This window comes from Stegodyphus dumicola, chromosome X1, assembly GCF_044657685.1.
Source record: "Stegodyphus dumicola isolate Sdum_Otavi_A_Nest chromosome X1, ASM4465768v1".
Classification (NCBI taxonomy): Eukaryota; Metazoa; Arthropoda; class Arachnida; order Araneae; family Eresidae; genus Stegodyphus; species Stegodyphus dumicola.
In genome coordinates, this window is record NC_140780.1 from 128,570,587 (window position 1) to 128,585,985 (window position 15,399).

The 15,399-nt window shown below is 33.1% G+C and overlaps 1 protein-coding gene across 7 annotated transcripts in view; it reads right to left on the reverse strand.

Moving 5' to 3' along the window:
- Window positions 1–15,399, reverse strand: part of LOC118183667 (uncharacterized) — a 315,563-nt gene that overhangs the window by 202,564 nt on the left and 97,600 nt on the right. For all 7 annotated transcript variants that reach the window (XM_085808069.1, XM_085808070.1, XM_085808072.1 and 4 more), the window contains 2 exons: window positions 6,934–7,021; window positions 82–240 (listed from right to left, as the gene is read on the reverse strand). In XM_085808069.1, the coding sequence (XP_085664195.1) occupies window positions 82–240; window positions 6,934–7,021 (247 nt within the window). The remainder of the gene's footprint in view (window positions 1–81; window positions 241–6,933; window positions 7,022–15,399) is intronic.

The window sequence follows — 15,399 nt, forward strand, 5'->3', positions numbered from 1 at the left end:
GACAAAAATAATATTTTATCCTTTCAATACTTGTGGATTAAAAAAGAGCACAGACATGAAGTGAGATTAAACGAAGAATACCTTGAATCTAGCCGAGAAGAAGAAACATCAGCTGATTCTAAATTAGTATCCTGAGAACGAGCTTCAGAAGAAAGAGCATTCATCATCTCTTCTAACTGTTGCAACGTTGCTTGTAATTTCACCAGCTTCCTGTCAGCATTAAGCCCACCATGACCAACTCTAAAAAAATTTTCAGAAACAGGTAACTACTTAAATTTTAAAAAATTCTTTAGAGTAAATTTACTTTACATACACTAAATAATGCATTTTCATGTTTACAGGGAAAAAGTTGAAATTTCCTGAGCGTTCATCAGTCAAAAGGCAAAGAATCATAGAAAGAATTCAGTTATCCACTTTTTTATTACGAGTGGATAGCAAAAAATTAATAATTACGATTATTATCATATAAGGTGACCTGAATTACTGAAATTAACAGAAGTCTATTATAAGTATTATTAAACACAATAACAAATACCTTATACACATTTTTTTATAAGTTCTATAAGCTGTTCTGAAGAATGTTTCTCATAAAATTCAGAAGACTTCTCATGGTTGTCACTTTCTCAATACATCTTCTTTTGACAGGGACAGTCTAAGAACATATTTCAATAATGGTACTAAATATCATTGATAATCACATGACTATCCACATAAAAGACCAAAATCATCCAATACTATGGGTCTTCACATACTTTCACACCGCTGCAAAATTGGAACTGCAGTTCATGTATCTACTAAATCCTTCACATCATGAATTTTTTTTATCATTTTTCTAATTTTTTCCTTTATAATATTTGAAAACCATCTCCAATTTCAATGACAAATAATAAATTACAGCAACTGATTCAAACTGTGATACACATACTTAGCAAAGAGCATGAAAGCAAACTTTCAAAGAAAGAAAAAAATTGGGGCAATTTTTTGGGAACAGGAACCTGCCTTTTGATTACCAGAAACAGTTGCCTATTGATGTTTGCAGACATTTTCCCCCCCTTCTCTTTAGAGCAAACTTATAGTTTCTTACTTTACTGAGAACATGTTCTCTTGTTTTTCAAACACAACAGATGTATAACAATTTACTTTTCCCCAAAATAAACTAGCAGGCAGTATGATTGTAATACATAAATATAATTCCTTCATTTTACTTTTCACTGTTTTTACTGATGAACACTTCTGCATTACTGCTCCCAAAAACATAATAGTCAAAAGATGTTCTTCAGCCATTTTTCACACTGAAAAGCATGAATGTGGCTTAACAGTCATAGCTCATTAATTAGCAAAGACACAGACTACTATCACTGAAGATATAGATTACAAAAATGCCGTTCAGCTTTCAGAATCAAAATTGTCACTGCAGAGACCTACTCATCACCATAAATAGCAGCGTACAATAACAAATTAAGGTATAATCATGGATGGATGAATCCTGAAAACTTTTGAATTTTCCTTCAGAGAAAGTCACACCAATTTTATCACTCTTTTGAATATATTAATGAAATCATTACTGAAAAGGCATTTTCATCTGACACAAAAATCTGAACCTTGAGACATTTAGCTTTTACAGTAAAACTGAGGTTGTAGGATTTTATATTAATTAGGCCTGAATGTTCTAAAGAGCTTCTGGCATCCTCACCATACAGTTATGTACTATCTCACCAGCTCTGTCAAAGTTTTATTTCAGCTTTAGCCATTTTTTGCTGGCTGAAGTTTAAATACACACCTTTAATTACTTCAGCCAGCTTAAATAGTTTATTTTACCTGTTGTCCCAGACTATGTTACATAAATTTGAGTACAGCTTCAAATACCTGTAAGTAGCTGGAGGTTCATCTGTTGTACACGTACCACCTTCTGTTAATTTAAAGAGTTAAACAGAAAGGTTATTTTAACCTTCTTATGATTTTATCATTGCTACAGACTAAAGTGATAACTTGTGTTTCAGTCTAGTACACTCTGAAGGACTATGAGCTACGCTTCTAGCCACAGCAGAAAACTTTTAGCCTGCTCTCCCTCCAAGATTTCAAATGTCTACTTCACCAATTAGACCCATAATTGCAGATGCTATGCATTAATGAAACCATTTTACAGAAGCACAGCCCTCTTTTATCAAAAGCTTTTTTTTTTTTTTTTTTTTTTTTCCGGTTGAAGAAATATGAAAGGTTCTTAGAGCAGCAGTTTCCCTGCAAGGTCAAGCACTGAGTTGGTATAAGAAGACTGGAAAATATCTCCTAGGCAAACTGGGTAGTGAGAATTATAAGTTGGTAAATACCAGACAAACACTAATGAGGTAACTGATTTTACTCAGAGAAAAAAACAGGTGGTGAACATGTTATATGGGGGGGGGGGACTGATGTAGAATTATTCAGATAACATTACTCAAACTGTTGCAGCATAAAAAAGATTTTGCTGAGTTAAGAAACACTGACATCCTAGAACAGTTTTCGAATTAGCTGGGAAATTTTAAAATTGATATATCAGTGGATAAGCATAGGCAGGAATGCAATGAAAATAGCAAAAATTTTGGGAAACCCCTAGCTGAAAGAGTTATCAAATTTTATTACAAGAAATATTTTGAGGGTTGGTAAAAGTTTCTTTCTGTTAATAGCAATGGCCAAGCTAAAGCTCGAAAAATAAAAGGGGGTGATGATAAGTGTAAAGTTTTAAATTAGATAGGAGTGCTGTAGGTCAGAGAAAGTGATGATGAAAGAAAAAGCCTCTCACAGGCAATTAAATGTGGTACTAATTAAAAACTTTGACTCCCGACCATTAAAAATTTTTAAATGGAATCTTGTGAGATGCTTTACTGGACACAGGGGTGCAAAGCAGTTCTTTGGATGAAAAGTGTTTTTTAAAAAAATTTAGAAAGTATAGAATATAAGGCCACATTAAATCTCACAGTTATTTCTTAACCAACAGTATTGCAGTAGCACTAAGGAACAATAACAGAGTGCTAATTTCATAGAATCAAAAGCAGGCCATGACAGATTATTCTGAAATTTAAGTGAGAAATAAAAAGTGCACGTAGACATTTCTTCTGGCCTGAGATAAGATGGCACCCAAAGGAAACTGTCCTGCTCCATTTTATAGACCAGAGAAAAGTTCACATCTTTCTCACTTATCACAAATGAAGCTTTATGATATACAAAAGGTCATTTACACTTTATGGAAACAATTTTGATACTTAATTTTTATGCACACAGTGTGTATTTCTTGTGATAATTCACTTCTACCTGATAGCTTTGATTCTTGGCTATAGCTCAAATTTTCCATGAAAGTAAAGGTTTTTTAGCACCATGATTTCAATTTTATTCCACTCTTCTTGGATGTTGTTTTCCTAAGTTGTGGTATTGGATGTTGTTGCAAGGTATTTTATGTTAACTAACCGATTATTATGATTTAAGCTTGTACTATATATTTTATTTCTTTTCGTATTCCTCATCAGAATGTAAATTAGTGGTGTGTATTTAAGCTGAGAGTTTTGAATGTTTAGACGATAACTTCTGGCAGCATTTCTGATGTTACTTAATCTTGCCAGCTCTACTTAGTTATATTTTGGCTTTAGCATCTTGCTAGCTGAAGCCTTTCAAATATGTGCTAGTAAACACCTGAGTCAGGCTAAATACTCAGTCAACCTAAATTTTATGTGTAATCTCAGACTATGTTACCTACAGTGAAATTTAGTATTCTGTTGTTAATTTAAATAACCACAAGGCAATGGATTTTGTTATAGCACAAGCTGTGGCCTGTTCTATTCAAGATTAAAATTAAAAGGTTATTCAGACCTTCTTCAGTATTCATAATTAGATATTATTGGCCTATACAGGATCTGATACAGGAACTTCAGGCCTACAATTATTGCTACAGTACGAATTATTGCTACAGTACGACAAAGATTTAAACAACCTTTTATTACACTGAACTTCTAATGAAACAGGCACAACACAAGGTACAGCCAGACCACTACACGTGGTTAAAATGAGCAATAACAGTCACTTAAATTTAAATGTTTATGAAGCAGTCTATGACTATACAGTCAAATAGCTATGCTACACGCTGGCACAAATAATTTACTAGCACACTAGTTTTGGCTCTGAGAAAATGCAAAGTTGGGATAATTACATTTAAATAGAGCTGGTAGAATCTAACAGTACAGCAAGAATGCGAGAAACTGTCTAAGATACAGAAGCCTTTTGCTTAAATGCACTAATGCTAATTTTCATTCTGGTGAAGAATACGGAAAAACGTTAAAGATCAAAATCATAATAATTGTTTAGTTAACATAAAAACCTTACAACAAAGCAATAATTCGCTATTAGTCTAGTAGGGTCTGCAAGACTTTAGTACTAGTTCTACATACAGTATAATCTTGCATCGCTTTAACAAACCCAAAGAATGAAAGTCCACAGGAGAAGTGTCAGATGATTTTACAAGTATTTCACTAAATAGGATACATGTTATTCCTACTTAATAAAAAGATTGTTTAAATCTGCTTATTTCTTTGCTAAATAAACGTTGATTTGGACATAAGACTAGAATGTCTATATGAAGCTCAACTTTACTAGTGTCCTTTCCACACACAACCAGAATTTCTGTTTCAAAAATTGGTTCTAAAATAATTTGCTTGTAGCACAGTGCCTTACTTGACACCGTTTTAATTTACCATCACAACAAAATCCTACAACTACCCCACTGAGGATGGAAATGATTCTTGGTGGGAACTTTTCTATGTATTAAGAAAGCTATTTCAGGTGGTTATTTTCATCAGTTGAGCAAGAGAAAATTGATCTTGTTTCTTCATCACATTCACTTAAATTTACCTATGCCTCATCAGGTGTCCAAACAATCTTAGGATGTGGTTTTTTTTCATTTTACTTTCAGGTATTTTCTTTCAAATTTAATATGTTAAAAATACCTTTCTTTCAAATGAAATAACCTCAGTTTTACACTCTTTACAATTTGTTCATAAGAATATTTTTTCTCTGAAAGTGTATTTATACAACCTTTGAACTGTTTACCAGTTTTAAGAGCCATTTTCAAACTAAATTTCCAAGTCTACATTCCAATCAAAACAAAACAGTCGCATATGATTCTGTTGAAAATGCCAAACATTTATCTCAAAATGCTTACAGATAAATTTAAATAGAAAATCAATTTCATAAAGTGCGAACAACCTCCTGTAGAGATTTCTTCACCTATGCCTTAAAATTGCAAAATAAGTTGGACAACCAACTGCAAGCTATACACACTTCATGGTTTCTGAATGGGCGAGGGAGAGCTTTTAGAACACTTTGCGAAGGAAATTAACAATTTAATGGCTCTACAATGAGTGGCATAAACAATTCAGGCCTGTGTTCAACCAATGATTAAATACTATTCAGAGCATTCAGGTTACCCAGTGTAAGTTGCATTTACAGTACAAGCTTCTTGTCTGTTATATTTCAATTTTATTGAAAGTGCAACTAGGATGCTCTGAATTCTACTATGACACACCCATGAAATATTGTTGTGCTGTGACTTATTCTCACTTGTCTGACAGCAACACCAGAACAAGCCCACAAAATTCATCATGACACAAGGACTGCAAGATCGTGCCTGTCGTTGGCAAGAGCCTTGACCACCATACAGCTGACAATACGACTCTGCTCATTTCCACCTACAATTTTGATGGATAACACTCCCAGGGAGATGGGTTTGAGAACCTTCGACACCTCTTTCTCTACCATCAACCTCTCAAGAAGACTTTCTGCTCGCCACATATTTGGAGTGCTCTCATGGCTCACAGATGCTATACATTTACAAACATCCATGCCTTCTCCAGGATTTGAAAATAGACCCTTCAGTACAGCAGTCAGAGTACTATCCCGGTTGGCCAATGCCTGAAATATAATTTGAAGTAATGATATCCAGTTGCATTGACTTAATGAGATTTCTTATACTGCAGACCATGTTTTAAAGTTTATTATACTTTTCATAAAATGAATGAATGTTATATAGGTTTATACTTTTATCCTTATCATTTAAATTAAAAAAACACTGCACATTGCTAAATTTGCACCAAGAACTAATCTCATTTTAAGTTTCATTTCTTCAACATGGCCTGCCATATTTTTGAACTGTTCCTGTCATTTCTTAATAGCTAAAGAATGTAGTATTTATTTTTATTTATGGTGCACTGAAAAAATAAGTACTGCAATAAGGTAAATAGTACGTAGAATCTGAATGGAAAATTTTTGACTGAATAATTAAATATCAAAAATCTATATCAATTTATACAGACACAAATCCTCTCTATGAGAAATTTTGAGAATTCAAGCTCTTTTTCCCACATTAAAACACAGAATTTTGATAAAAAAATTTATTTGGGTACACTTTTTAGTTTAAAAACTCCTGAAGAAATAAATATAAATATCACAAAAAAATGTACTACAAAATTATATTCTTTTATTGCTTGTAACTGATCAATTAAAAGGCAATAACAGCAGGCTTCTTTAACAACCTCTGTCATATTAAATATGTTTTATTTCTAGTCAATATTTTTAATAGACAACAAGCTGCCTAAATAATTTTCCAAGTTATCATCAAAATTTTGGAAAAAGTTCAGAAAATTTTGTCATGGGGATACATTTAGTCTTTTAGTCATAAACAAGAACTACAATTTTAAAAAATGATAATCATACTATTAAAGAATTTAACTGCATATTTCCCTATTTGAATGTCGCACTATACTCATGCACAACAGTCTCTTTCCTAAAAAATGAATTTACAGAGATCTCATGAGCTTTATAATGCTGCTGTGCTATAAATGCAGATTTAAAGATTACAAAATTTATAAATCACACTTAAGAATAGAAAGTAACAGTATTACAAATACTCACTTTTCTCTTTTATCCTTAGACTGCTGCAGCTGAGAACTTCGACTATGTGGTAAAAAACTCTCTCCATTCTTTACTGCATTAGCAGAAACTGTTTAAAAAAATATTATAATATCATGGTACTTATTATCTAGTTTTACTTGTAACTCTTAAAAAGAAGCAAAGAAATATGTTGAAAAAATATAATAATTAAGGACTTTTTTAAATTTTGTAAAATAATATACATCTCTATTTAATGCATATTTAAAGAATGAGGAATACTTATTTTTGGAAACTATGCCTTATAAAACAAATATGTTAATTAACAATTGAATACAGTTAAATTTCATATTTAATTATCCTTTAACACTTAATTTTTCTAGGGGTCTTCAAAAAGGTGGACCCCTGGATATTAGAGATTTTTTATACTTAAGCTGGCAACCCTAATGTTTGACATTTGTCATCTGCAGTCATTGTGTTACTAAAATAGATCTCTATGAATAAAAATCGCTTTCACTGTAAATGGAATATATCATGACATGTTAATGAATACTTTATGGATAATACAGACCTTGAAGAAACATGATTTTAACAGGGTGGTGTCAGCAAGAAAATCATTGATTTGCTAAAACAATGGCTTTCAGGTCATTTGATTTAAAGAAATGTTAATACTAACTGGCCACACAGAACTTGCAGCCATGCGATTTTTTTTGCTCTCGGGTTTTGTACTGTTTAAGGCCGTTTTGCTAAGAAACTACAAACAATCCCTGAACTGGAAACAGAAAACAAAAGCATTATTGCTGAAACTCAGCCAATTTGGAAAAAAAAAAAACTGAAAATTTGATCAAAAGTGTCAGGGCATGCCAGCACAGACACAGTGGACATTTGGTTGTCATCATATTCCGTAATTATTTTGACGTTTACTTTACAAATTACAGTCTAAAGTCGTTAATTCGGACACCCATAATCCGGAGCTCAAAGCTAAAATCTTTCTGCGCATGCGCATAGGCGTTTTACGCGTGCGCGCAAGACATTTACAACTGCGCATATGCGTCTGCGACGTTTTCGCGTGTGCGTTTAATGTATAACAGACGGTATAGGCTAAAATTATCTAATTATCTATTTCAGTTAATGTTGATGATTGCGTTGTTCCTTAATCTTCGAATTGGATCCGGATTGGAATAGAATTTCCGATGCTGGAGCTCCCAAAGGATCTAGAAAACGAAAGTATGTTTCGATGTCCATCAAACAAAAAATGGATAAAGCCATATCCTTTGTTTATCTAACCGTTCCAAAATCTGTTTATCAATTTCACGCTGCTCTGCACGGGGGGGGGGGGGGGGGCGGCGCGCAATGAACTGGAAGTTGATCTGTCAGCACTATTGTTATCTTCAGGGCAGATGTTTTTATTTTATTCAGCTTATAATTCCTTACTAAATGTAGTATTTAATCTCGATGTACTCCGTCTTTGATATGATTTAAATCAAATTCCTCGTCATTATAAATATCACGAATACAAATCAAATAGTTTTCTGGTTGCAATTTTCTAATTTCGGCTATGCGTAAGGTATGCTTTACGCATGCGCACATTGAAAGAAATGTTTAATAAAGTAAACAAATAAATATTAAGCTTCTTTTTTTGTAAATGTTGATACCCTTTAGATCATAATTGCTCATTATTTTATAAATTACGGTTTCATATTTTCAATTTTATAATTTCTGCATGCCATCTTACCAGATTTAAACTGATTATCTATAATCCGGAAAAATCGATAATCCGGAATCGCCGAAGTCCCGACGAGTCCGGATTAAAGACTTTTGACTGTAATAAAAATGCACAATTAATAAATAACTTACTGTATTTCATTTTAAAATTAAATAGCGTGTACCCATGGGCTACCCTATATTATGTACAAAGATTACATAATTCATTTAGAACCCACCCAAAATAGGCAGGGGAATGCTGGAGATTCAATGCAATTTCAATTTATATCACATGACGTGAAAGCCTGAACACATATTTTTTACCTGTTTTATTTTAGAACTCAATCTGTACATCAGTCATTGCAATAATTACTCTAAAAAGTTTGTAACCTTTAAATTTTATTCCATGACTATGTGAGAAGAATTAAACTTTTCCTGGGGGCTGGGACATACATGTTCCACACAATCACAACACTATATAAGGCCCAAAAAAAAATTTAATTTACTATAGATTTAAAATTTGCGGCTTAGTGCTGAACAGGAAATAGCAGACTCCATTGTTTCATCGTCCTTACTGATTGAATAGTTGACTAAATGGCTTTTATACATAAAAAATTAGTCGGTATAGCCCATGTGAAAAGGCTTTATATTCTTTATAAGTAAATTTTTACTTAATTAGCCGAATAGTGATTTAAAAAACCCATTTTAAAATTACAAAAATGCAACCAATTTGAAAAGTTCATCCTAACTTTTTATGTATAATAATAAACAATACAAATAAAAAAATGCAAAGTGATTATAACTCACAAATTTTATTCAATTTTTCAAAACGAAAACTAGTTTGTATTTAAATAATGAATTTCCCTCTCCTCCCTCCACACACACACACACAAAAAGAAAAAAAAAAATCCAACCGATCTATTCCATTGGTAACTAAACTAGGAAACATATTTTTTATATTTACTGACATTCTGAGAATATAAAAAATGTTGAAATTTACTGTAACTCCCCACACACTATATGCTGTGAGAAATTGCAGTCACTAACTACTAAAATTAAAACAAATAACTTGGAAACATTCACAATTTTTCTCAAATGTGATATTGATCAACATTTGATAAATTGCACTAAGACATCCTGAAGATAACAGACCAAGCTCGAGGCAAGTTTTTGTCTTCTATGAAAGCCCTACATATTGATATTCAGAAACATAAAATTTTTGATACAGTCTTCATATTCAATAACTGATGTCCATATTCTCAGAAATACTCCTCATTATGAAATGTTTCACTACTCTTCGTGATAGGGATTAAAGTGCCCCCCAATAAATTTCATGCGAAGTATTTGACATTTGTAGTACTTTTAAAGCAGTCTTATCTTTTCATTTTATATCTATACAATGAGCCATTCAAGTAACGAGTTTTTATAACGATACTGGTTGCAGTCATAATGTGCAACTACTAGATTACCCTTACTTAACAAATTTTAGTGCAACTTTTCAAGGATCACCAAAACAACTAACAAAAATTTAAATAAATATGCAAGTATATCTATATTAAAAGTATATATCTCTATATAAACACACACACAATGTTGGCAAGAAATAAACTGCCCACTTCAGAGGGTGCTAGAATGCATTCTATTGGTCCAATTAAGATAAAATTTTAACTACAGATAATTCAAATGATGAGCTTGACTTTTATTAAATGAAATATTTTCATATATCTGCCTTGAAATACACATAAAACATTTAATATGCTTTATAAACGTTAAATAATATAAAAAAAAGTAACATTATAAATGTTCAGTGTCTCCCTTCATGTTCAACAATGTGCTCTTATCACAGAATCATAGTTTTCACAGTTGACCGGAGTGAGTCTGCCAGAATATCAAGAACATGGCGTCAAATGCTGCCTTTCACATCTGGCACAGATGCTGGCCTTTCACAATAGATATATTGTCCTTCAAGAAACCCCACAACCAGGTCACAAGGGATGATATCCGGCGAATGAGGAGGCCATGCTGTTGGAAAATGCTGGCTGGTCACCTGTTCAATCGTAAAATGCTGCCTTAGCAATTGCTTTACACGACAATCTATGTGAGGAGGTGTACCAGCCTGAATTAAAATGATGTCCTGAAGGCATCCACACTGTTGAATTTGTGGGATTAGAAAATCCTTCAGAATATCACGATACCGCTATCCTGTGATTGAACATGTTTGGATTCTATTTGCAGTTTATCTCTTCAAAAAATATGGTCCAATGGTAAAGGTAGCTGTAAAACCACACCATACTGTCCCTTCTGGAGCTCTCTGAAGTAGGAAACTTATTTCTTACTAATTTTGCATGTATAATAATTAATAGATGACTTGATGATTTGAAATTAGCCATAAATGATGAGATGTTATCTGAAATTACTTGGAAAGGCTTTAAATGCATAGATCCACAAGATGACATAACGAAGACAAATTTGATGAAAATAATAATTAATTTATTTGTCAACCTTCTTAATAAGCATAATCATGTTCACATTCAAAAGCAGCCTCCACACTTTTATATAAGGGATTACATTTTTAGAACAATGAACAAAGCAGAGCAATGAGAACACACATGTTGCCAGCAGCAAGTGAAGCAGAGAAAAAAAAAGGCTGTGCAATAGTAGCAACAGTATTTATACACAATAGTTTCCTTAATCTGACTAGACAAGAGCTGTCACAATGTAGCATGATTTGATAAGAAAATATGAAATGTATTAATTTTGAAAGATGCAGTCCAGAAATAATATTATAAACAATTTAGAAGAGAAAGGGGAGATAGCCACATTAAAATGGGAAGCAAAATGGACTACTGCCAAATTAAAGTTCACAATTTTGAGTTATGTATGTTATATCTTACACATTCCCCCTCTTCAAAGAGTAAAAGGCTTTTAAGAAAACGCATTAGAGAGTTACGAAAACAAGAGAATTGAAAAAAATCATAGAATAATGATCTATATATTTTGAATATAGTATTTTTGACCAATGATTTCTTTTGGTTTATTTGATTATGGCAAAGCACTCAAGGCCTATCTGCCTAAGGGAAGGGATGCCTTCTTCGAGGACTTTTGAAGGGAAACCAGCTCGTATACACATTACACATGAGAAAAACCACAAAAATGCCTGTGCAGCCAGCCTGTTGGTGGGAATCAAACCTCAGAACTACCAATGTTCAGTGATTTTACATATCAGCCGCTGGTGGCCCTTTTGACCAAGGAATGCAAATTTTAGAATTCTACTGAACTTTCAAAACCAATTTTAAAAGCTTGCCAGAAATAATTATAAAAGTTCACAGTTATTGAAAATCTTTGCTTGAATATCATAATATAATTTTAATAGTCCTTGTATTGAACGTCCTTTGTAAAAACTATTGTAGTCAGTACAAAACCAAAAATTGTCTTTTTCATATTCACAAAATTCTATTAAAATTAATTATTTACTCATTATAAAACAATTCATATTTTCTGAGTGTAAAACAATATAAAATGAACTTTAGAAATTAATAATGAAAAAACTAAAATACAATACAATTACAAATTAACTTTGATAAAAATGGGCATGCTCTCACAAAGCAAATCGGCATAACTACTTGCTGATGGCTGCGGGATGCTTAAATACATAGCAATTAAATATCTCTGTTCCTTATACAAGGTAACTGGCTTCTAGCATTGAATAAATGGATCAAAGTTATTAACTAAGAAGTACACTCATACATTCTTCAAGTTATATAATTGAAATAAAAGCATAAATACATGAAAATTCATGAAATTCAGAAAAATAGCTTGTATACTTAGGTCTTACAAATTTGTAGATATAATAATATGGACCTTATAATTTTCTAACAATTAGGTTTAGCATCTTCATAATCAGGGAAGGCTTTTCAAAACTTTTCACTCGACACAAATATAAAAATTTTTCATACGTCATAAATATAAAAAAATTTCATGTCCATTACTCATTTCACATAATCCCAACAAATTTCAACTTGCACTTTAACTGAAATTGTGCTTTTCATTAAGACATTTCAATTTTCCTTTTTTAATATGCTGTAGAGTCCAGTGATTGAACTTCTGTCTTGTATAGCAGACAAGTCTTGTATAGTAGCAGGAAACTACACAGGAGAAGGGTTAAAGTACCTTTTATTACCGGAATTTTCGGAAGAAAGGCCGCATCAGCGTAAACGCCGCACTCGAGAAAAATGGCGGGGAAAAATTAAAATTACACAGAAACGCCGCATCAGCGTAAACGCTGCAATAGATTAAATTGCACGTGACATCGTCGTGGGCCGTATAGATGCAAAAACTCAACCTAAGTCCTGATATATGACATACCAGTTAAGAAAAATGCATGAAATGAAACCATAACTCAAAAATAAATTAAAGGTAAGAAATGTGTAGTTTCTGTGCCATTTAGAGACATTTTCAAAAATTTTCCGCTCCCTAATTAAAAACTATCCAACAAGTACTTGTACCCTAACTGATGGGATCTGTATTTGGCAGAATGCCAAAAAAAATCCATTCATGCTGTAGGGGAAATACGTCAGAGTTCGTTATTGCGAGGCAGGTGGAGTCGTGTCCGCCTTTGAAAAAAATTACAGAAAAGGCAGGGGTGGAAAGAGGATGGGTCCTGGAAGATTCATCGAATGGCAGAAGAGAGAGACTATTCCAACTGATGAGAATGTTGATTTGAAAGGGAGAAGAATGTTATTGTTCTGAGATCTCGTTTAGGTTGAATAAGGCATGTAGGTCCGTTCAAGGGAAAGAACATAAACAAAATAACGTTCGCAAAAAGCAACTGAGTGGTCTTTTGTGTGGGAACAGCACCAATCCATGCACAATGACAAGGCCATCCAAACTACGTACAATGACCATTATAGGAAATATTTTATTTTTAGTGCACCTAAACTGCGCATGGGTAGAAACGCCGCACCCGCTGAAAATTTAAGTTTTAAACACGTAAACGCCGCGCCGTTTCTTCCGGAAATTACGGTAACTCTTTAAATTTACAATGCGTCAACTTGATGCTAACAAACTTTGTTTGGGCGGTAACTGAAAGTCAGATAATTGAAACTAAAAGTTGAAATATTAACAAGCGATAAAACTAGCCTACAGGGCTCAGCGGGATCCTGCAACTTAAACCCCCTTCTACGATAGTGGCAGCAAAGCAATGCAATTAAGCCACTTGAACCAGCAAACGTACCTATGGTAGTAATGGCAATTAAGGCCTAACTCTCACTTTCTCCTACCAAAACTCGGCTTTTAACTACTTCCTTCAAAGTAGAAAATTTGCATTTTCTTTCACGCGCTACAACATTTAACTACTCTGGCACTGACAATTAGGGAAATGAAGGCTTACAAGAAAGGTCTAAACTCAAAATTTAAATTGTTAGTTAAATATAAATCCCTACAATGCTTTGGTGGATATTTTCATGAATGTCTTTGGTACCAGTGATTGTTGAATATAATACGAGAGCTGCAGACTGTGAATATCCAGTTGCTCCTTATGTGAAATGACCAGTTACGCCCCTCATGTTTTCTGTCATTCTCATTGGAAATAGACTATCTCAACAGGATAACAATCCATTCAGAAGGCTGGAAAGAAACATGCTGATGAATTCCAATTGATGTCCTGGTCTAACTTGTCGGAATATTCATATTATTCAGCATATATGGGATGACAAGAAGTACTAGCTTAAAATTCACAAGCCACCACCTCCTAATCTATGACAATCATGTGTCCTCTATTTGCAAATTTTGTAAAATCTTAGATTTTAGATTCTACATCAGCCAAAGATTTGTACAGCCCATGTCATGATAACTATTCTACATGAAGATGCAGCAATACTACCTTTGGTTTGGTTTAGTTGATTATGGCAAAGCACTCGAGGGTTATCTGCCTAAGGGTATGGATGCCTTTGTGGAAGAATTTCTCAGGGAACTTAATCATATACACATTACAACATACAGAAAGCAATAAAAAACACCAATGCAGCCAGCCTGTTCAATGGGATTTGAACACTGGACTGAACTACCAGTGTTCAGCGACTTTACCGCTTGGCCACTGGTTGCTCAATTTTGCTTTTGGAAGATAATCCTAATATTTAGGTTGATCACAGCACAATTGCATTTAAATTCAAAATAAAGCAAGAGCCATAAAAAACTTTGTAAGATGCATAAATTCTTTCCAATCAAATTTCAAACGGCCATGTTTTTTGCATATTACTATTGATTTACAAGCTTTCAAAATATAAACCACATTCGACAGCATGTAAACCAACAAAAACAGAACATAGTACATGCCCATGAGTCAAAATAAATATGCAGGAAGCAAAGCTCCAAACCTGTGTGCATCTAAAGAATCTATTTTATCACCAATCATCTTTCAGTGACTTAACTACATTTGATAAATAGAATTTAATACAATGATAGCCAAGTTATTTTAACATTCTTATGACTTATGTCATTGCTTTAGACTAAAGTGATAATGCATCTTTCAGTCTAGCAATGTTCGAAGTATCTAAAACTGCACTTTAAGTGCATTTCCCATTAAAAAAAAAGTACGACCAATTTCGAGCAGAACTCTATGGTAAACACCACAGGAATAACAATGAGCTAACTGATTTAATTCTAAGAAAACTACAAGAAGTGAATTTGTCATACAGAAAAAAATAAAATGGACACAGAAGTTATTCAAACAGTATTACCCATGTTTTTGCTGCAAATCCAAGATTTTCTAAAGTTAAGAAATGATAG